Raw genomic sequence first — 21,334 nt, forward strand, 5'->3', positions numbered from 1 at the left:
ATAGCACCAGTTCAGCTCCTTGAACTCAAGGCTGGCCAAGGAGAACTCTGAGAGTCAGTGGCAACTGCAGCACTACAGGCAGGTCTAAGGTAGACAAGAGTCCTATACCAATGGGCTGAGGAGCTCTGACAGGGATAATGGCACTGCATGTCCCTCAAGGCCCAAGCTTGCTAGAACCTCCTTTAGCTACAGTTCTGGGTGTGGCAGGAAGCTTGCCACTTCCTGGGAGCTGATTGACTAGAGGGGGTTCTGAGGCTATCCTCCAGCATTCTTTAGTCACATTGTCTTTCTCTCGTGGATGCCCCTCTCCCCAGGGCACAACCCTTCCCTTGAGAAGCCCCATTTCCGCTGTGGAGCACATGCCAACCCTGGAGCCAGGAACCACATCAGGGCAGACCTCTGTCTCCAGCCTTTGTGGGCCAGCAGCTGGGCATGTGACTACTCATAGTGGTCAGGACAGCAGGCAGGGGTGATATCAACCCACCTCTAGCCGCTGCTGGACTTTCTCCATGGTACCCAGTGCCTTCTCATTAGCACAGGATGCTCCCTCCCACATATAAGTGAAGAGAATAAGGTAAGAATGCCAGCAGTGGAGAGGCAGGAACCAGCTGGAGTGCACTTTCAGTGTTTGTGATACTAGTGTTCAAAATCCATTCTTCTTGTTTTTTTGAGACAGGCTCTCACTATTATATAACCCTGGCTGGCCTGGAACTCACTTGGTGGAACAGGCTGGTCCAAAACAAAGATCTACCTACCTCTGCTGCCAGAGTGCTGATATTAAAGGTGTGCACTACCCTGCCCAGCTAAAGGTCTGTCCTTTCTCTCGCCTACTCTGGCAACCCTCTGGTCATAAGGTGCCCATACAGAAGAGCCACTGTGAAAGCACACATGAACCATGTGAGCATCCACTAACAAATGTTAGTCGTTTCTTACATCTGCATTTTGCACTTACCGTTTTGCTTTCACTTAACAACCCTGCAGTAAAAGACACTTACAAAAGTGACACACACCAAACTGAGCATGGTCAGAACTACTTTCCCAGGTCAATGAATAAAATACAACTTGCACCTGTTATGTTGGGTCTCCCTGGGCCTCAGCACTACCAATTTTGTCTATCTTGGAACATCACATAAAATGGAATCTTCCAGTTTATACTCTGTTCACACTAAGAGTCATCTTGTTATTTTGGTAACTAAACATTCAGGTTGTGTAGTGTCCATTATGTGAATAATCCATCCTGGACATTTGGCAGCTTGTGGCCAACCTTATCCGGATCAGTGCTGTTGGTAGGTCTTGCTGGACATCATCAGCAGACACAGGCATGTGCTTATGCTGAATGACACCTACCAATGGAATATTGCAGGCATGAGGTCTATCTTCAGCTTTAGTACATCTGGCCAAACCATTTTTCAAACGAGTGGACCTGTTTCACAAACTGTGTTCACACCCTCAGGTGTCCTGCGTTACAGGTATTCAGGATGAGACAGTGACTCTGGGTGTCCTGAGTGTCCCAAGCCTCACAGAAGGGCTCTCACTGCCACATTCGTCCCAGCTATCTGCCTCCGACAACATGGGTCTTATTCTGCTTCTAGCCAAGAAGGGTCCCAGGTCTGATGGGCTGTGGAGGCATGATGGTCTATGCCATGGCTGGCCCTTAAAGCCACATGATGCCCAGGCACCCTGTAGCTGCAGGCCACTTTTCACTTCCGGGACATCAAAGAGCAAGTGCCCCCTGCCCTAACTTCCTGTGCTGTCCCATTTCAGAGATGCTGGTATTTTTGGCTTCAGAATGAAGTCTTTGAGACAACCACAGTTTACCCTGCAGACAGCCAGACTTCAAAGGGTGGGAGAACTGAACAGTCTCTGGCAGAGGCAGCCACATCCTTCCTGGAAGCCCCTGCTGAGGGGTGTTAAGAGGAAGGTGACCATGCCGTGGGACTCGTTTTGGATCACAAAGTCACAACTAGAATCTTCAGAGAAGGAAAGAGAAAAGCAGAGCTGGGAGAGTCAGCTTGTGCTGGGCTGTGGTGGGAACATGGCAAAGTTAGTCTCGGGACTGTCTGGATTGGATGGAGTCCAGTACCCTAAGCCTGATTATACTTAAAGTGTGACTTCTCAGTGGCCCTGGGAAGAGCACATGACAACTGGCACACAGGAATGACTATCTACTTAGTAGGGGACACTACCTGTAGAATGGCTAATGGAGCTCTCTCCATGAAGCAAAGAGCAGCCTGCATTCCAACAGGCAAACCAACTGGGGAGAGGCTCAGTGCTTCCCCGAGGAGGTCCCCCAAGCTCCCGGGCAGTGTGAACACATCCCTTCTGGCTCTGGTCACAGAAGACAGCACTCAAGAAGCCCATGCCTGGGGCTGAAGAGATGGCTAGGCAGTTAAGAGCACTGGCTGCTCTTCCAGAAGACCCAGGTTTGATTTCCACAGCACCCACATAGTGAGTAAGAACAGTCTGTGATGGCCAGGCAGTGGTGGTGCACACCTTTGATCCTAGCACTTGGGAGCCAGAGGCAGGTAGATCTCTGAATTTGAGATCATCCTGTTCTATGAGTTCCAGGACAGCCAGAGCTACACAGAGAAACACTGTCTAACCCATCCTCCCCTGCTCCCCCACCCCCCCCAAAAAAAGAAAAAGAGAGAGAATTGTTTGCGACTCGAATTCCAGGAGATCCAACATCCTTTTCTGTATATCCCTTTCTGGTTTCTGTGGGCACCTCATGTACATGGCGCACAGACACACATTCAGGCAAAACACTCATACACATAATAAAATAAAAAAAAAAAAGGCTATGTTACCATGTCTTCATTTGAAAGTCATTCATTTCCTCTGCACTTTCTCTGGAGGCAGCTAACAGGTTTTCTCCCTGACTATATGAAAATGCTCAAGTAATCAACAACTCTGCACAGGAGCACACAAGCAGGCACCCAACAGTTCTGCACAGGAGCACACAAGCAGGCACCCAACAGTTCTGCACAGGAGCACACAAGCAGGCACCCAACAGTTCTGCATAGAGCACACAAGCAGGCACCCAACAGTTCTGCATAGAGCACACAAGCAGGCACCCAACAGTTCTGCATAGAGCACACAAGCAGGCACCTCTTGCTGAGACTGAGGGTCCAGGGAGGAGCAGGATAAACTATCACCTCAACCAGGGTGGCAGGCCAGACTTTAAAGCTGTTTAGATGACATGCAGATTAGGTGCGGTGGTGCACGCTTTTAATTCTAACATTTGGGAGGCAGAGGCAGGCGGATCTCTGAGGCCAGCCTGGTCTACATAGCAAGTTCCAGGCCATCAAGGGCTACACATTGAGACGCTGTCTCAAAAAGTTACTTTTCCTGATGATCCACAGATGACGTGAGTGACTGGTTTTTATTTATCACCATTAGAAATGTATTCAGTTGAAAATTACTTAAGTCTGAGCAACACTTCTGAAGCCAATCATTTAATGGCCTCTCAGGATACAGGCCTGGAGGTGGGAAGTTCCCCGAAGGCCTAGGGCATCCTCTGCTTCACTGTTCCTAGTACACTGGCTCTTCATTTTGGAGTTCATTGCCTCGTGGTTGTAGAATAGCTGCTGCAGCTCCAGATATCACATCCTCATCTGGATGGACTTACAGCTGCTGAAAGGAAGAGGCAGGATGCCAGGTTTTCTGTGCTTGCTTATCATTTCCAGCAAACAAACCCATTCCTAGCCAATCCCTCCTCCCCTTAGCTGAAACTCACCACAGGCCACTCCAACCTGGAACCTCGGATTCAGACAGTGAATTAGGACCATCTCAACAGTTCCCCTCCCTGGGACTGGGTGCAGATCTCCCACCAAACCCAGGAGTAGGTGAGGCAACTGGCAGGAGCTATGCCCCTCAGGCCTGCCCTCCCCAGGCCCCTGCTGACCCATGAGCACAAGTAGTAGAACCTGTATCCAGACTTCATGGCCTTGCCAATTCATGCTGGAGAAAAAAAAGACACTCAGCACCAATTCATGTGACACGTGATCTTTCACCAGGCACATATATTGAACACAGAGCCCCCCTACAGATGGCTAACTTAGAAATGGGCTGTGACATTTAGGCTGACTATAGATGGGTACAAATCAGCCCTTAATGTCCTGTTGAGGGGACAGTGACCTGGGCCACTGCTCAGCCACATCATGTATATGTTTGTATGCTGGGGCCGGAATTAAGGTGATTGTGAGCTACCCGCCATGGGTGCTTAAAATCAAACCCTGGTCCTCTGCAAAAGCACCAAGCACAGTAAGTACTTTTAACCACCAAGCTGCCCCTTTTCCATTTTTTTGGTGTTTGTATAGGTGTGCACATGCTACAATGTATGTGTGGAGGTAAGAGGACAACCTGCAGGAGTTAGCTCTCTCCATCCACCATATGGGTCCTGGGGATTGAACTCGGGTTATCAGGCTTGGAAGCGAGTACCTTTACTCACTGAGCCATTTATGGCCCTCAGGACATTCCTGAAGCATGCTTTACTTGTACCTCGTCCATACCATGGATCCAATGCCGTCTGAACTCCCAGGAAGCAATCAATGGACCAAGACTTAGGGGGGCTTCACCAGCCATCTCTCAGACTAGAGCCCATGGCAGTACCTCCCCCAGTCTCTGTACAGACACAGATGGGCAGGGCTGCCCGAGAGATACCTGACACAGCTTATAACATCTCAGTAGCCTGGACCTTTCCACAATCAGACAGCTTATGAGACACAGACCGGCCTTGCCTGGCTGTGCCTCTGTTCCCGCCACTGGACTGGGGTTCTTGGTCAGGGCTCCCCACTCATCCCTAGATCAAACACCCTTTAACCTCTGCAAAGAATCCTTGAATTTTCTGCCTTAAAGTTGCTTCTTGGCTTTTCTTTCAGTTCTGGGCACCGCATGCCCCAACCCCCTCTTTTGAGCTGGGGTCTCACGTAACTAAGGCTGGCTTTGAGCTCACTATATAGCAGAGGGTGATCTTTAACTTCTAATCCCCTTGTCCCTCTCTCTACCTCTTGAGTACTGAGATTACAGATGAACACTACCACACCTGGTTTGTGTTGTGCTGGGGATCAAATCCTGGGCTTTGTGCATGCTAACAAGCAGTCTACCATCTGAGACACACCTCCAGCCCTCCAAGTTTACTAATGAAATTCCTAGGCTGGGACTATCACGCAATGGTAGGTCACATGCCAGGCCCTGGGTTTGATCCTCACCACTGCAAAGACGCTGGGTGCAGCATTGTGGAAGGTTCAGTGCCCCCTAGCAAGGAGCATGTGGGGTCCTCGCACTGAAGACTCCAGGAAAACCCCTTTCTCTGCATTATGTTAGAAATTCTGAAAGTGTAAGGCACATGGCAGGGTGTATATGGTGTGGGGCTCACTGCTCCTGGACTATTTTTGAGGGCACTGGAGGAAAAGCTCACTCACAGCAGAGCATACCCCACTCACATTTATAGGGAAAACAAAAGACACGGGTGGATGACATGGTCAGCATTTCTACTTCAGGGAACTGGTTAATTCCAACCAGGAAAGAATCAGGAACATAATTGCACAGCTCTGGGCACAGCATCTGGACAGTCAGTCCCAGTCCCCCTCGCCCTCAGGATTGTCCTCCCGAGGCACCTCCAGGTCGTTGAAGTGGAAGTTGGCCATCATGTCACGTACGGCCAACATCAGCCTGTTCAAGCCTTGATTGCGGTTCGGACCCCCGGCCACTCCTTCCTCCAGCCTCTCCCCCTGAACAATGAGACATATCTAAGTGGGGGCTGTCTGTACAGATTTGAGACCTGGGGTTTAGCAGTCTGAGGCAGCCCAAGCTCCAGGATTGGGCCTGTCCCCTCCCAAGGTCGCTGCCCAGAAGAAGCAGCTCTAAAAAGCCAATGCACATGTTTAACCATGGCCAACCTACCGCGATGTTCGCGATGTTGAGCCGTCTCTCAGCCTCACACTACTTACTCACCTTGAAATGGCTACTGCAAGTTCAGCAGGCCAAGTCCCCACTTCCTAAACATGGCACCACAGGCAGGCACAGTCTCAGCCATTCCTGCCTCCACCCTGAGCCGGACTTGCCCATAGCAACTTGGGAGGGAAAGACCAATGTGTTCAATCAACATACCTCTGTGGTGTAATTTGGCAATAATGATCGGAAGAAGAGGGCGATTGTGTTTCCATGACTGACTGGACTCAGCCTGAAAATAAAAACAAGTTAAGAAAATGAAGGTCAGCAGACACTGTGGGGTCCCAGCCCTTTGCCAGCTGTTCTTACCCAGTCTCCTACGGCTAGGAAGAGGCAGCCTCTAAGTGGAGCTAAGGCTCTGGGTCCTAAACTGCAGATCAGGATCTGGGGTGGGCAGTGATGACTACTAACCAGCCTAGGGTGGAGCTGTGGACACCCAAGAGCAACGAGAAAGGAGAGGTAACCAGTCCCAGAGTGCTGGCTCTTTAGGGACCTAGCCTGCTGGGTCACATGGAAAGAAGACAAGGTGACTAGCATTTGAAGGCTGGGGACGGTGTTGGCAGTCACAAAGGCAGGCAGTAAAGGTCAGGGCATCTCAGGGGATGCAGCATAGCTCTACTGCACAGTATCATCACACGTCCACTCTGGGGACACCAGGAGCACAGCAGAACGCTATGATGGCTCGCTATGCCAGCCTGTCAAGATATTTCTGAATCCACTGGAAAGTCTCATCTTAATCTAAATCCTTAAATGAGAGTCACTCTACTCAACCTGTTTTGCCAGGGTCTAGATGGCCTGGTGTTCCTTGCTTGGAATGGACTGTGGGACAATAGACTCAGGTAAGGCAGCTGTCAAGGGTAGGAGGGAAGGGAAATGAGTTCTTTCATGGCCAGACTCTACCAACTGCCCAAATACACATGACAGCCTGGGACTTAGGCCTGTTCCATATTAACGCTTGGCCCACAACCCCATTCTCCGGGCTCGGACACATGGGCCTTCCTTCAGTGCTCAGACCGGACCTTACACTCTGCTCTTGGAAGGGGGCTTTTGCACATGCTAGAGTACCAGCTGCCATCCTTTGTCTGGTTGGGCCACATCTTTCTACAAAGCAGGTGACTGTCACTTCCTGGTCTGGCATAACCTTCTTCGTAGGCATTTCTCTCACAGGTTCGTAAGTAAATTGACCCAATGTCTCTCTAGATTCTAAGTCTGATGTCTGTTGTACAGTGCACCAGGTCAGGGGTGGCTCCTTATCTGCTTCCCACTGTACTTCTCACACCTGCTATAAACCTACAGGGAGGTGCTCAGACCTTTGGTGGATTCAGAGACCTTTCTTGTTACACTGTGTGTCCCCTGTTCCTGAGTGGACTGGCCCTGCTAGCCTGTGTCTGCCTTTTCCTTCTAATCTGTAAGGACAGCTGCAGCAAGCCCCAAAGGACCAACGAGGGGGTGTGGCTATGAGAACAAAGCAGGGATGGTACCTTTCTGGTCGGACGTAAGAGTAGATGGTGTCCAGGGGAGGCAGAGGATCAAACCCCATCACAGACTGTGTGGTCACATCCTTTAGGAGGGGACAAAAACAGAGATTCTGGAGCACTGCTGGCAGCCTCTGCCTTCCCAAGTTTCAGCTGTTGAGACCTGACCCATCTGCCAGGAGGCAGCCACTCACTCCGTCTGGCAGAAGTGCTGTTTCTGTTCCAAGAAACTTTGGGTCTAAGTGGAACAGTCTCTCCCAGAGGATAGTCAGGGGAACATGTATGACATTTCCCCCAGCAGTAGGATGTAGAGCGAAGGGCATTTTCCACAGGTGTTACCATCTACGTCCATGTCACAAATGACTGGCCTGACTACAGACATGAACTAAGGAGGAGAGCACCGGGTCCCACTGAGCTGCTGGCTCACCAGCTGACGCAGCCTTGGCCCACCCGAGAGTGCCAACAGAAAACACAGCAGGCACAGCTATGTGAAGTATTGCTGCGGGGTGTGAGGTCTGTGAGGAAGGGCTAGGTCTCCATCACGGAGAGTGGGACACCCTGGTGGAACAGCTCACTAACACAACAATACAGCGAGGAAGGCCCAGAGAAGCTGGCTGAGGGGAAGAGCCCTCTGTACCAGTCCCAGCTCTGCCTGGCACGCAGGCCAATTTGTAGGTAGCTACACTGTGACTGGCACACACAAAGACCTCATTTTCAGCATTCTTCTCTTACCGAGGGTAGGGCAGCAACAGCCTCCTTGATCTCAGAGAGTATCACATGGCGGTGGATGTTTCTGGGTGCACGCTGGTACAGCACCTTCCGCCTGAGGCCAGAGTAGACAATGGCAGATAAACTGATAAACTGGTATAAAACACCAAGTCAACCATATCCACCTTGGGAAAGATCCAGCAAGGACTGGCTTGTTCCACTTGTGGTAAAACCTCCCATCTCTCATTCTTGGGGGGAAGCTGTTCTACTAGCCCTGTGGCAGAGTAGACTCTGAAAGCAAAGTCTACTAGATCAGTCTGCAATCTGGTCCCTTCATCCGTGAGATGAAAAGGAGATGGCTGTGGGTACTCTGGTGAGACACTAAAGAAGTGTCCACAAGAGACTCCCTGGGTGTGTCATTGTTACTGCTACTGTATGGGGCCTGCCGCCTGCTGGGCAGAGCTGAGCAGCAGCACAGGGAGAAGTATGCAGCCCAGACAGCAGTTCTAAGACGGGGGTGGGGGTGTGGGGGTGTGGGGGTGTGGGGTGGGGGGGTGGGGGGTGGTGGTGGTGGTGGAAGCAATAGTTCTTCCTCTTCCCCAGTACTCAGACAGTCTAGAATTTGGCCTCATGTCCACCACTGGTCCTCAGACAGTCTAGAATTTGGCCTCATGTCTACCACTGGACCTCCTGATTCCATGGCTCAGGGAGATGACAGAGCCAGGATGCTGATGAGGACCATGAGCAAACTGCACAAATGGGCAAAGGGGCTGCTTCTTAAAGGCAGCGTAACAGGTTCTGTGTTCCAGGAACCCCCATGTAGAAAGGAGGTCAGCAAGCTGCTCTGGTGATGACCTTTTGGCTCCAATCTTTGTCAAGAAGGGTAAGAAAAGCATCATGATAACAAGCATGGAAACACAGCACAAAAGCAGAAACAAACTAAACAAAACCACACACCCCTTCACATCTCTGTGTAGTAGCCATGCCCAGGACCTTCTGGTAGCTCCTTCAAAGTCAAGCTGAAATCAGAGGCCCTATGTCTGTGAGAAAGACCCAGGAGGAGACACACAAAGGACTCATGCCAGCAGGTGCCCTCCCTAAGTTAGGTTTTCTGACATGTCTGTCAGGTTCAGCTCACCTATTCTCACAGGCCTCCACAGCAGGGTCCCCAGCATCCACTGCTTGCAGAACCTCACGGACGTTTTCCTCCAGCCAGCTCATAATGGCGGGTTCTTTCCAAAGAAAGTGTGACCTCCCAAGGTACAGACTCACCAGCTGGCTCAGGGCAGGGGGCTGGCTGTGGAAGGGCAAGGAAACCAGACCTTTGGCAGAGCTCCATGGTGGGCAAAGGGAAATCCAGGAAAAGCCTAGTGCCTTGGACTAAAGGAGGTTACCCTCAGCCGCTGACCAGGGATATTCCACCTTGGGAGGGTTGGGTATTCCTGAAGGGTAGAGCACACTCCTTGTTGTCTGAGTTTAGTAATACTGACCACTTGACAGAAATGTGAAAAACACCAGAATGAGTATGTTTTCCTGTGTGGAACAGCACCAAAGAATGGCCCTCAGCTGCTGATTACCAGTCTGTAGGAAGGGTGGGGGCCATGATATGATATATATTGCTCTTTTTTCTGGTCTATGAGAAATGCGACAATACAGAAATCTGGAGAAAATTAATGATAGCAAAGATTATGAGCGAACCCCATTTTTTAGACTAGAGGCTGCTCACCTGCCCCACAGAGGTGAGATGTCTTGCACATGGATGTGGGCTCTAGGGGCTTCCTCAGTTGCATAGGGTCCCCCAGGACAGGCTCCGCTCTTCCTTTAAGGGTGAGGGGAACAGTGCCTACAGGCTCACATCGTTACCTTATCTCAGCATCTGGCCCAAAGAAGCGGTGATCTGAGACTGTTGCATCAGGCCGCACACTGCAATACTCCAGCAATGGCATAAGAGCTGAAAAAAAAAAAAAAAAAAAAAAGGGTAAAGGCTCCATGTATCCTGCAGCCCTTATTGTACCGGCTCCCAGCCACTAAGTATTCTTAAGGTAAAGGAAGCTGGATAGCCAAGGGGCCATTTCTGACTACCATTACCAATTTGTTCCTAGGCTGGGTCTCTCACACTAGATGCCAAGGTACCTCTGAACCCTGGGGAAGTCCATGCATATCCTGCTGCCTCTTGTTCCATTTGCATCCAAGGAAGGCTTGCCTATCCCCTCCAAGCATGGGTGGCTGGATGCTCTGATCATATGAAGGTTAGACGTGAGAGTGGGGCTGACTGTGCCCTGCAAGAGCTAACTCTGCAGGGACCAGGAGCAGATCAGTGGCCAACACTGGGCTCCCTTGCATGTAGTGCTATTCACCGAAGTGCTAGCTTCTCTAAACAGCTTGCATGCTGGTAATCTACCAACATAGTCCTCCCAGTGACTTCCTGGGGACATGCTCATACTGCAGCATCCTGTGAGGAGGTAAGGCTAGCTACATCAGACCACAGAAGGCATAAGCAGCTTCTAAGTAATGGAAGTGACCCTCACTGGGTTAGCAAATAGGCACTATTTCTGCCTGAGGTTGCTCAGGTCTGGTTGGTAGGCAGAGTTCTGGCCAACGCTCAAGGAACTCAGAGTCTACAATGTGGTACCAATTCTGGGACTTTCTAGTAGAAAAGAAGTCGGCCCCACAGGAATCTTGTCAGTTTCTCTCTGAGTACACTCTTAGGAAAGATCTGGGCAGGTAATCACCTTACTCTCCTGGCCAAGTCTGTGAGAATGCCTGGGCAGTAGATCAGGGCCTCTTCCTGGTTACTCACAGCCAGTGCCCTTCAAGCTGCCTCTGGGCTAGCCTTAGGCCCTTCTAGATACTATGTCTGCTTTTTTTCCTCTAGTACCAAAGACTATCTAACATACTGCATGTTCTGGAAAATGCCCTGCTCTCCCATCCCAAAACTAAACCTCAGGGAAGACATTTGTCCCCCCCCCGTCCCCCCCCCCCACCAAACTTGTAGTAGGCTCATTGAAGTGGGTAGACGAGCTATCTAAACTACAGCAAGTCTTTAGGCCTTTAAGGGAAGGTAATCTTTCCGTGAAGTATGGGGAGGGCTGTGACCTAGACTCAATCCCCAGACAAGAGGTGGCACTTACCTCCAGGGAACATAGTGAGCGCCTGCTGTATCAGGAGGGAAGCCTGTTGCCTGGCAGAGGCGAGCTCATGCTCAGGTAAGTCTGTTTGCTGACTCAGAAGGAAATATGCCAATGGAACTGAGAAGGCAAAATTTGGGAGCTGGGATAGGTTCCGATGAGCCTATAAGAGACGAAGAAACGAAGTCTGCGGCCTTAAGCTTGTGAATACAAAACGCATAGTTTACAAGTGTGCGGTGGATACCAGGTGAGCCCCACAACTGTTCCTTGTGGGCCTCTCACCTTAACTCAGGATGAAGAAAACCCATTCTCTACATGTAGGAAACACAGAGGACACAGAAGGATAGGAATCAGCCCAATCAGATGACTGATGCTACAGCAGCAGGCGGGGGCCTCAGAGGCCCCTAAGGATGGGTGTCCCCTGCCTAGACTCTCAGCTCCGGAAGCAGGGAAGCCAGCCTTCTTGCCTCTGCAGAAAGCTTATAAAGTCAGTCACCAAGTGAGGTCTGACCCCACCTAACCTAGAAGTGTTTTCCAGTGCTTTCCTTTCTTTCTCTATGGTTCGTGAGAAGGCTAGTGACTTGTTCTACGTCTTCTCCATCAGGTACGTATGGTGGTGCACAAAGAAACATGAGTGCAGAGGCTGGAGGTCGATATTGGGTGTCTTTCCTCAATTGTTCTCCAAATTTATTTCACTTCTTAGCTTTTTAAAAATCATTCATTTATCTACTTATTTAGTGTGCACGTGTACAAATACATGCATACCACAGCACATGTAGAGGCCAGAAGACAACTTGCAGAAGTCAGTTCTTTCCTTCCACTATGTGGTTCTAAGGACCATGCTTAGGTCATCAGGCTTGGTCTCAAGTGCTTTACCTGTGAGGCCGTCTCTCTGCTTCTCGACCTTTATGTTCTGAGATAGGTCTCTCACCACACCTAAGAGCATCAGTCTGTCTCGGCTAGCTAGCCAGTGCACCTGCCCCTGCCCTGACCCCTACAATAACTGGGGTTACATCACAAATCACTATGCCCTGCTTTTTTATTCTACAACTACATAAGCCATAATGATCACTTACCTGCAGCCCTTTGTCATTTCCTATAGCCATGCTTTCATGAGCTCCAGGGAGTCTACAAATCAGATCCCAACAAGCAAAACTTCCTGGCCAACTATACCAAACATTATGTAACTTAAAATGATTTATCCCTTACTAGGCCCTGGTGGAAGCAACCAGCACAAAACCCAATGCCTCTCTTCTCTGACAAGAACCAACCATGGGATGGGATGGGAGTCCTGTACTCTTTAAAGTGTCTAGCAGTCGCATTATGGAGAACAGCAGAACTGATCTTAAAGCACGGTAGTTAACTCGATAAACTGAAATTGTCACTTTGACACATGTCCACAGTCATGGACAGACAGTTATGTTCTTTCCTGGTGATGTCGGGCACCAAGGTGTACTTAGCATTCACAGCAGCTGGGCCAGAGGCTAGCAGTGTGGTGTCAGGCCATTCTTCATTTTTATTTACATGCAAATCTGGCAAGGCAAAAGGGACTGGTTTATGCTGTCTTTCCAGCATTTCTGCAGAATGTGGTTCTGTATGCTGAGGTTCCCCGTGTCAACCCTATATGGGTTGCTCTGCCTCATGATTGCCTCTTAAGTGGACCACAGTGAGTTCTGGGGTTTTCCCAACTTTTCATCACTACTAGCACCACTGTTTGTGCATACATACTTGGTGCAGGCCTGTGAACAGGAGTTCTCGAAAGGCTGCTGGGACACCATCTAGGAAGACCGTAATTGTTCAGCAGAGGTAATGAGGAAGCCAGAAAAGCAGGAGGCCCTGGGGATCTACCTGCGCTGCGCTGACTCATGCCTTCACCATCGTATCACAAAACTGTCCCTCAAACACAGAGGGGTAGCTGAGCCAGGTAAGGGAGACACACAGCTGCAGCTGCAGGTCACAGCACACGGCTTCCACATACCTCCCACTCCTGGAAGAGGCGGATCAGGTACTCATAGTTCCGGGCCCGTAAGGCCAGGTGGTCAATAAGCAGCAGCATGCACAGGGGGTCCTCATCTGGCTCAAGGCTTCCGAGGCAGCACAGTAAGTGGAGACAAGAGAGACAGAGGGAGTCATGGTTCGAGTCCCCACAGATCTGGGGCCACTGTGGTGGGGACAGGTGGCCATGCAGTCAAAGTGAATACTCACCTCAGGATGAGCTTGCAGTACTCAAGTGCAGTACGTGGGCATCCTCGCTTCTCCAAGAAACTCATCTGCTTGTAGAGGGCCAGGTAGAAGCTCCTAGATCAAAGACAGTTATCCATGAATCAGTGACAGAAAGGCAGCAGAGCATGACAAGTGAGAGGCCCAGCACTGTGTCCGCCCTCTGGGTTGAGACAGCATTTCCTAAGTGGCTAGATATAGTGTTTGTGAACATCCCGTGTGTCTGGAGGAAATACGTGCTCCTTGTTATTTAGTTATAAATGTACTTAGACACGAAAATCAAGCTTTTCTGGTTTTGAGACATGGTCTGACTATGCTGCCAAGTCTGACCTTGAACAAACTGGCTCAAGAGATCTTCCTACTTCAGAATGCCAAGTCTGTTCACGGGTGCCACTATGCTAGACTACCATCAAGTGTTTGTGAAACCTCTCTTTTCTTCTTTTTCTTTTTTGCTTCCTTAAGAGGAGATCTTATGTAGCCCAGGCTGGCATCAAATCACTATGCAATCAGAGATGAACTCAACTGATTCCTACCTCTCAGTGCTGTGACTACAGGCATGTGCCACCATACCTGGCAAAACCTGTCTTCTTGCTAGTTGTTTTCTGATTACCATTTAAAGGAAGAGAATTAGAACCTATATAATCATACTCTTAACTTATGCTCAGATTTTAACAGTTGTCATAGCATTACACCTGGATGGATAAAGCTGGACAGCTTTAGTCATCTTGGTGACTTAATTTTAGAACCTGTTTAAAGAAGTAAGAGTTTAACTAGAAGAGACAAAAGCAATACACAGGAACCCAACACTGTGCAGGAGAGCAGACAATGGCTGTGGCTAAGGTGGGGGACTTCCTGCTGCGGCAGACAGGGATATCCAGAAAGTAGAGTGCTACGTGTGAGGGAGGAAGGGGGACATATACGGGCTAAAACCAGAGGGTGGGTGGGCTTAGAGAAACATGGAAAAGGGAGTACTCTCTGCATGATTCCTGAAGTCAAGCTGAATCCACGCTCATCTCGGATTTAAGAATCAGGAGACACAACTGCAAAGCGTGCTACAATAGTTTAACCTCACTGGGAATGGGTCTCTCCCTCCAAAAACATGGGAAGCATGATTCCAGCTCTCACTGTTCTGTGGCTTGTCAGAACAGTTATAACCTGAATAGGTTTAATTTTGGACCAATCCGATGCCTGGTTCCCTGAGCCCAGCCCTCTGCTGTAAGGACACCAAAGCTTACAAGGTACTCTGGATCTTCAGGACCCTGATCCATCCTCAGGGACAGTCTTGCATCACCTGTTCCCCACTAAACTCACAACAGTCACTCACGTGACTTGAAAGTAGCCCGTTACTCACTCTAGGGTGGACCAAACTCACCTGTTCTCAGGTCTGCGGTAATCCAGCCTGCAAGTCCCACTGGTGAGACTGAACAAGGGATGGAAAGCACACTCCATGCTGTACAGTGCTCTCTCTGTGGGCCACAAACACCAGAGGAGGGTGTCACAGACACAATGACTGTAACTCTCTCCTCTAACAACTCAAAACAAGGAACGTTCTGGAAGGAGGGAGGTCATGTAACTGGGACCCTGAAAGAGAGAGGGCACACACAGGGCTTCCCAGGTATTCTTCAATGACTCTAAGTTTACTGCAACATACATTTGTAAGCTCCAGAGGGAAATGCTTCATATACCAGATTACAACTGGTGCTGTGATCTGCTAACACCAAGTACCCACGCGTGTACACAAACACACATCCTCACGAGACCTGCACAGGTGTCTTCACAGCAGCACCATTTCCAATAGCCAGAAAACAACCTAAGTGTCCATCAGCTGATGACAGGTACAGAAAATGCAGTCTACACACAGATGGAGTATTATATAGCACAAACAGTGTGCAAGTATGATACATGCTCCAACAGGGATAACGAAGATGGTAAATGAAAGAAGCCAAACACAAAGGCCACATGTTTGCACGAACTCTACGCTTCAAGCGCAACTGCAGACAAAGGACACTAGCAGTTCCCAGGACTGAAGGACAGACTGCTTACACAGACCAAAGCGCTTTACAACTGACAGATACAGAGGGTGGTAAGGGCTACACAAGTGGCGTGCACTAGATACAATCAACTGTACGTCCTGCCCAAGTGGATTCTGTCTATCTCTCTCATGAGGAAGCATTTGCCTGTGAGCTGGGGGGCTCGAGCGGCAGGTGCAGGTAAGCCGGCTCACCTATAAGGTCTCGAGCCATCTCTTGATCCTCCTGAAAGCGGCAGGCGTCACTGAGCTGCAGAAGTGAGTCAACATGATAGGGACTTGTCTGGAGCAGAACCTGTTGGAAAGGAAGATAGTTTTAGGGAAAAACTGCAGGTAGAACCCTTGGCACCAGGCCGTGCCCCATGCTAGGAAAAATGATCAAAAATGAAATAGTCACAGGTTTTTTTGTTTGTTTGTTTTCAGTCTTATTTTCCCCCTAAAGCTTTATTTATTTACTTTATGTTAGAGTGCTCTGTCTGCATGTACAGCTTTATGCCAGAAGAGGGCATCACATCCCTCAATAGATGGTTGTGAACCACCATGTGGTTGATGGAAATTGAACTCAGGACCCCTGAAAGACCAGCCAGTGCTCTTAACCACTCAGCCATCTCTCCAGCCCTAGCTTTTCTTTTTTTTGAGAGAGAGGGTTGCACTATGTATTCTTGGCTGGCCTGGAATTAACTATGTAGACCAGGCTGCCCTCTAACTCAGAGATCCATCTGCTTCTGCCTCCCAAGTGCTGGGATTAAAGGAGTGTACCACCATGCCTGGCTCACAGTCTACTTTTAACTCAAGGTATATGGTGTTGTGACTCAGCTGAACCACTGATCTAGTTGAAGGTGGGAACTCAGAAACTGGCCTAATTAGCTCTCTATGCCCTAACCAAGAGCATGGAAATTATCATTTTTCTAACTTTTTTTTTTTTAAGATTTACTTATTATGTATACAGTGTTCTGCCTGCATGCCAGAAGAGGGCACCAGATCTCATTACTGATGGCTGTGAGCCGCCATGTGGTTGCTGGGAATTGAACTCAGGACCTCTGGAAGAACAGCCAGTGCTCTTAACCGCTGAGCCATCTCTCCAGCCCCGGAAATTAGCATTTTTCTTCTCCTCAAAGGAATGTGACATCATTCAGGGGTCAGGTATACAAAGGCACAAAGGATGAGCTCCTCTTTGTCCTCAGTGATTGCAAACTGTGGCCCACACTTGGGGCTGGCAGGGTACTCAGAACACAGGCTGCGGGAGCACAAAAGGCACAGGCTACCTGAAGAAGGGAGCCAAGCATACCCACTGCTGTATCACCTAAGCTAAAGGCAAAGACAGCCGGGGAAAGACCCCACAATGCCCTGCACACAGTCTGCAGAAGGGAACTGAGGGAAGAGTGTGGCTCTCCTCTGAGGAGCCAAGCACACTTCCTCTGCACACAGGGTCTGACTGCTCTGCACACAGGCATACACCGCTTGATCTCTGCCCACTGGGAGCTGCAGGGTTACGCACCACAATGTTGTTTGGCTCCATGGACTCCACAGCCACCAGGAACTTGTGCTGTGCTTGCTGATACTCCTCATTGTGCTCAAATGCAAAGAAAGAAAGGCCTTTCTTGGATTCCAGCAGCCGCATTGACAGACCTGAAGAAATGAATATTGCTCAGGGAGGGTGTGTTGGGGGCCAGGCTGGGACACTTTGCAGGACTCTGCAGTGCTAGGCAGTCACAGACCTCCTGTTGTTCCTGGCACAAATATGCCACATGAACGCAACTCAAACTGAGTGTCGGGTGCACGGTGCCAGTTCTGGTGCTATACAGGCTGTAAGATGGTATCTGCCAAGGGCTCTTGCGGAGTGTGTAGGCCTGCTCACACGGCAGGAGCTGTACCAAGACCTAGAGTCCTGTCTGTTTTGCTTCCTCAGACCCACCCAGAGTACCCACGGGAGGGAAATGTGCCAGGTCAGTATTGCTGGCTAGAAGCAATACTAGAGACTACAGCACTGTATCTGCCTGGTGGGAACACCATGCCCAGGTTTGGGGGATTAGCATCCAAAGTGGCTATGCCGTGAGCACTACCCCAGGTACTACAGGTGATGGTGAGTTATAACTAGATGCTTTTTCTCTGTTCCTTATGTACAATGTTGAGTGTACAGGGAAATTTCTCTCTGGTAAATTTCCATTAAATAGGACAGTAATTCTTGGTCTCTAAGTTCCCCTCCTAAAATAGTCCTATCTAAGGCCAGAGTCTAGCAGGACCACACAGTCAACAAGCTTGCCTACATGTGTAGGTGTTCTTGTTGACAAGGCAAGAGGCCTGGCAGGGACAAAAGATACTGTTAGGCACCAGTGCATAGGCCCAGAGCTCCCATACAGGTCTTCACCCGCACAGAAGAACCAGGACTGTTGGGGAGAGGCAGGCCTATTACATCACTATCACCAGCACAGCTACACACCCTTACCCTCTGAGGGGCTCTCATGCCTGTCGATTGAGACATGGAAAAGCGTCTCTAGACACTTCCATCATGCCCTCTTGCCTTGCTGCACTGCTGATCTTTCTTTCTTTCTTTCTTTCTTTCTTTCTTTCTTTCTTTCTTTCTTTCTTTCTTTCTTTCTTTCTTTTTTTGAGACAGGGTTTCTCTGTGTAGTTTTGGTGCCTGTCCTGGATCTCACTCTGTAGACCAGGCTGGCCTCGAACTCACAGAGATCCACCTGGCTCTGCCTCCCGGGTGCTGGGATTAAAGGTGTGCACCACTGCCGACTGCCTTGCCCTCTTTCTTTAAATTATGCATATTTGGTAGCTTGCTATGAAACAGAAAACCGTAATAATTTAAAGAAATGTGACTGCCCAAGAGAACCAAGAGTATTAGTATTGAATCTAAGTCACTGCCCAAAACCCAGCAGGGCCTCACCTGGTTTGCTGTATCGGGGCCAAGTGCTTTTAGGGGTTGTCAGCCATGTACACTTGGGATATACACGCTGTCTTTGTCGAGGCCTGGAGAAACAGAACACAGTAGTTTTACTTTCCATAGTGGACAGGGACCAGGATGGTCTGCCTAATCTCCATGGGAACTGTGAAACTCAAGATGCAGGCAGGGAAGATACATGGAAAAGAAGTTGAGTAGAGTGGCTAGTGGGCAAGGGTGGATGGAATGCGGCATTAGCAACAAAGTAGTCACCATCACATAACCACAGAAATAGAAAAATGAATTCAGGCTGGAGGTAAAGCTCTGAGAACTTGCCCAGCACATGTGAGGCTCTAGGTTCATCCACAGCAACAACAAATTAAAAGAGAAAGTTTAGCCAGGCGGTGGTGGCGCACGCCTTTAATCCCAGCACTTGGGAGGCAGAGCCAGGCAGATCTCTGTGAGTTTGAGGCCAACCTGGTCTACAGAGAGAGTTCCAGAACAGGCTCCAAAGCTACACAGAGAAACCCTGTCTCGGAAAAAAAACAAAAACAAAAAGAGTAAGCCAGGCCTGATAGTATTCTGTTGACACATGGGCTATGAGCTGGCTCCCCTAGTGCGTCAGACTGAACAAAAGCAACCCTTGGCTATGGCTGAGTGCAAGGGAGTGAGTGGAACAGCTGACTGATACATCAACACAGCGAAGTCTGAAGAGGAAGCAATGGCGATGAGGAAGAACGCTGAAGGGCATGAGCTCATGTGTGGAAGAACATTAGCCTGACAGAGGAGCACTAAAGGTCTGCAGGGAAAGGAAGGCCAGGCTCCTCAGACAGATCTTGCATGGATCATAGGAACCAAACCTCCCCACCTTCCCACGTCCTGATCAGATGGTGACCAGGAGCGCACAGATGGCAGGGGAGGAGAAAGGAGCCTTCTTGCTTCCAGGGGTTGACCTGAGTGAGTCACATGTGGATATGTGTTACTCTCTATGATTCCTTGATAATTTCAGCTACTTCGAAAAGAATGAGTAACAAGTTGTATTTTCAGAAACAAGATAGAAAAGCTTTTTTTTTTTCCTCTCAAAAAGAAATAAAATAACTGAAGGAGGAAACCAAGTGCATTAGAGAAATAGTCAAAATCTGAAGGAAAAGAAGACAGGCAGTTAACCCACAGATGGTTCCTGGTAGGACCTGACAAGTGAACTGTCCCAAGCCTGCAGGATCTGGGAAGGCCAGCCTGCCTAGCCCTGAAGTGAGCCTTTAGCCTGGAGGGGGGAATTTAGGGTACAGAGGGAGGGTCCAGAGGAACACCTTGAGGTTCTCAGACCCACAGAGTAGAGGGCATGTTCAGAGGGGTTTGGGAAGGAGCTTTGGACAGATACTGTCACAACAGAAAGCTGAAGTCCTCAAAAGAGCAGTGACCACATTGGGAGAAGAAAAAGCTCCAGGCTTTGCCTCAAAGCAGTAGGGTAAGGGGTGGAGAATGAAAAGGAAAAACACTGTAGCTTCTAGGAGAAATCTTTGGTAAGACATAACTTTATTTTTAAACCAGGGTCTTTATATTTTCACCTAGGGTCTCTTCATGTAGCCTAGACTGGCCTTGAACTTGAAATCCCCCTGCTTCAGCTTCCTCAGCCCAGGCATTACAGGTGAGCACCACCAAGTCTAGCCAAGGATGTGTTTTTAAAAAATCTTTTGTTTCAGTTGGGCAGTGATGGCGCACGCCTTTAATCCCAGCACTGGGGAGGCAGAGACAGGTGGAGCTCTAAGTTGGGGCCAGCCTGGTCTACAGCTAGTTTCAGGACAGCCAGGGCTACACAAAGAAACCCTGTCTTGAAAAACCAAAACCAAACTTTTATCTTTAAAAGCTTTTTTATATTTGTTTCATGTATATGAATGTTTTGTATACATGTATGTATGTGTACTATGAGCATGCCTGGTATCGTGGATGTCAGAAAAAGGTGTTAAAAGTCCCTGAAACTGGAGTTACAGATAGTTGTGAGCTACCATTGAGTACTGGGAATAGAACCAGATCTTCTGAAAGAGCAACAAGTGCTCTGAACTGCTACGTCAGCTCTCTAGCCTGTTTTTTACATTTTTAAATTGATCCATGTATTTGTGTTCACACTCATGCACACATATGGGCATACATGTGCCGTGGTTCAGTGTGAAGGTGGGAGGACAACTGAGGTGAATGGTTTCTCCTTCCATCATGTTAGTCTCTAGGACTGAACTTGGCAGCAGGCAACGTGACTCTCTGAGCCACCTCTCTGGCCCAACTTAACAGTTTTAAAGAAATAAATATAATACTATAAAAGTAACAAAGGAACTGGGGTCATGGTGGTATCTGCCTATAGTCTCAGCTGTTCAGTAGTTTAAGACCAGGATTGAGGGAAGTTCAATGTGTACTCAGCATTTGTAAGGCTGTGGGTCTAACCCTAGCACTATATAGACTGAAATAAATACAATTATTAACTAATATCACTAACTATAATTTACAGAAACAGGACATAAAAACTATAATGAAATGGCAGATAGACAAAGCAGGGTTGCGGGGAGAGAGCAGGAAGGTTAAACCTCACTGTCAGTTTGACAATATTTGGAATCACTAAGACACACCTCTGGGTATGTTTGTGAAGGCACTTACAGAAAGCCTTACCCTGAATGTGAGCCACACCAACCTATGGGCTGGAATATCGAACTCAATGAAGGGTGAAAAGGAAGAAAACCTTCCGAGCACCGGGATCTCTCTCTCTGCTTCCTGACTGTGGATACACGTGACCTCTGCTTCCCACTCCTCCCGCCATGTCTTTCCTGTGACAGACTGTGTCCCCCTAAACTATGAGCCACAATAAATCCTTCCTCAAGTCTCTTCTCTCAGGTGTTTGTCACAGCAACAAGAAAAGTAACTAATACAATGAAACAGAAAACTT

General features: G+C 49.0%; 1 protein-coding gene across 8 annotated transcripts in view; it reads right to left on the reverse strand.

Moving 5' to 3' along the window:
• Nucleotides 1-3,363: 3,363 nt before the first annotated feature.
• The window catches only part of Tcf25 (transcription factor 25), a 31,091-nt gene continuing 13,120 nt past the window's right edge, over nt 3,364-21,334 (reverse strand). The window contains exons 6-21 of one of the 8 annotated variants that reach the window (XR_009379405.1): nt 18,409-18,491; nt 17,011-17,141; nt 15,708-15,807; nt 14,856-14,949; nt 13,469-13,561; nt 13,242-13,347; nt 11,267-11,426; nt 9,999-10,086; nt 9,274-9,432; nt 8,160-8,250; nt 7,434-7,513; nt 6,112-6,184; nt 5,619-5,732; nt 3,905-3,960; nt 3,737-3,759; nt 3,364-3,630 (exon numbers count right to left, since the gene is read on the reverse strand). Coding sequence is in view for 5 of the 8 variants with exons in the window: in XM_059263845.1 (XP_059119828.1) it covers nt 3,603-3,633; nt 3,737-3,759; nt 5,619-5,732; nt 6,112-6,184; nt 7,434-7,513; nt 8,160-8,250; nt 9,274-9,432; nt 9,999-10,086; nt 11,267-11,426; nt 13,242-13,347; nt 13,469-13,561; nt 14,856-14,949; nt 15,708-15,807; nt 17,011-17,141; nt 18,409-18,491 (1,426 nt within the window). In the remaining 3 variants the exon portion in view is untranslated. Of the gene's footprint in view, nt 3,634-3,736; nt 5,733-6,111; nt 6,185-7,433; nt 7,514-8,159; nt 8,251-9,273; nt 9,433-9,998; nt 10,087-11,266; nt 11,427-13,241; nt 13,348-13,468; nt 13,562-14,855; nt 14,950-15,707; nt 15,808-17,010; nt 17,142-18,408; nt 18,492-21,334 lie in introns of all 8 variants that reach the window. The other 7 variants (XR_009379404.1, XR_009379403.1, XM_059263846.1 and 4 more) reach the window with 7 other exon arrangements.

Source organism: Peromyscus eremicus, chromosome 5, assembly GCF_949786415.1.
Source record: "Peromyscus eremicus chromosome 5, PerEre_H2_v1, whole genome shotgun sequence".
Lineage (NCBI taxonomy): Eukaryota > Metazoa > Chordata > Mammalia > Rodentia > Cricetidae > Peromyscus > Peromyscus eremicus.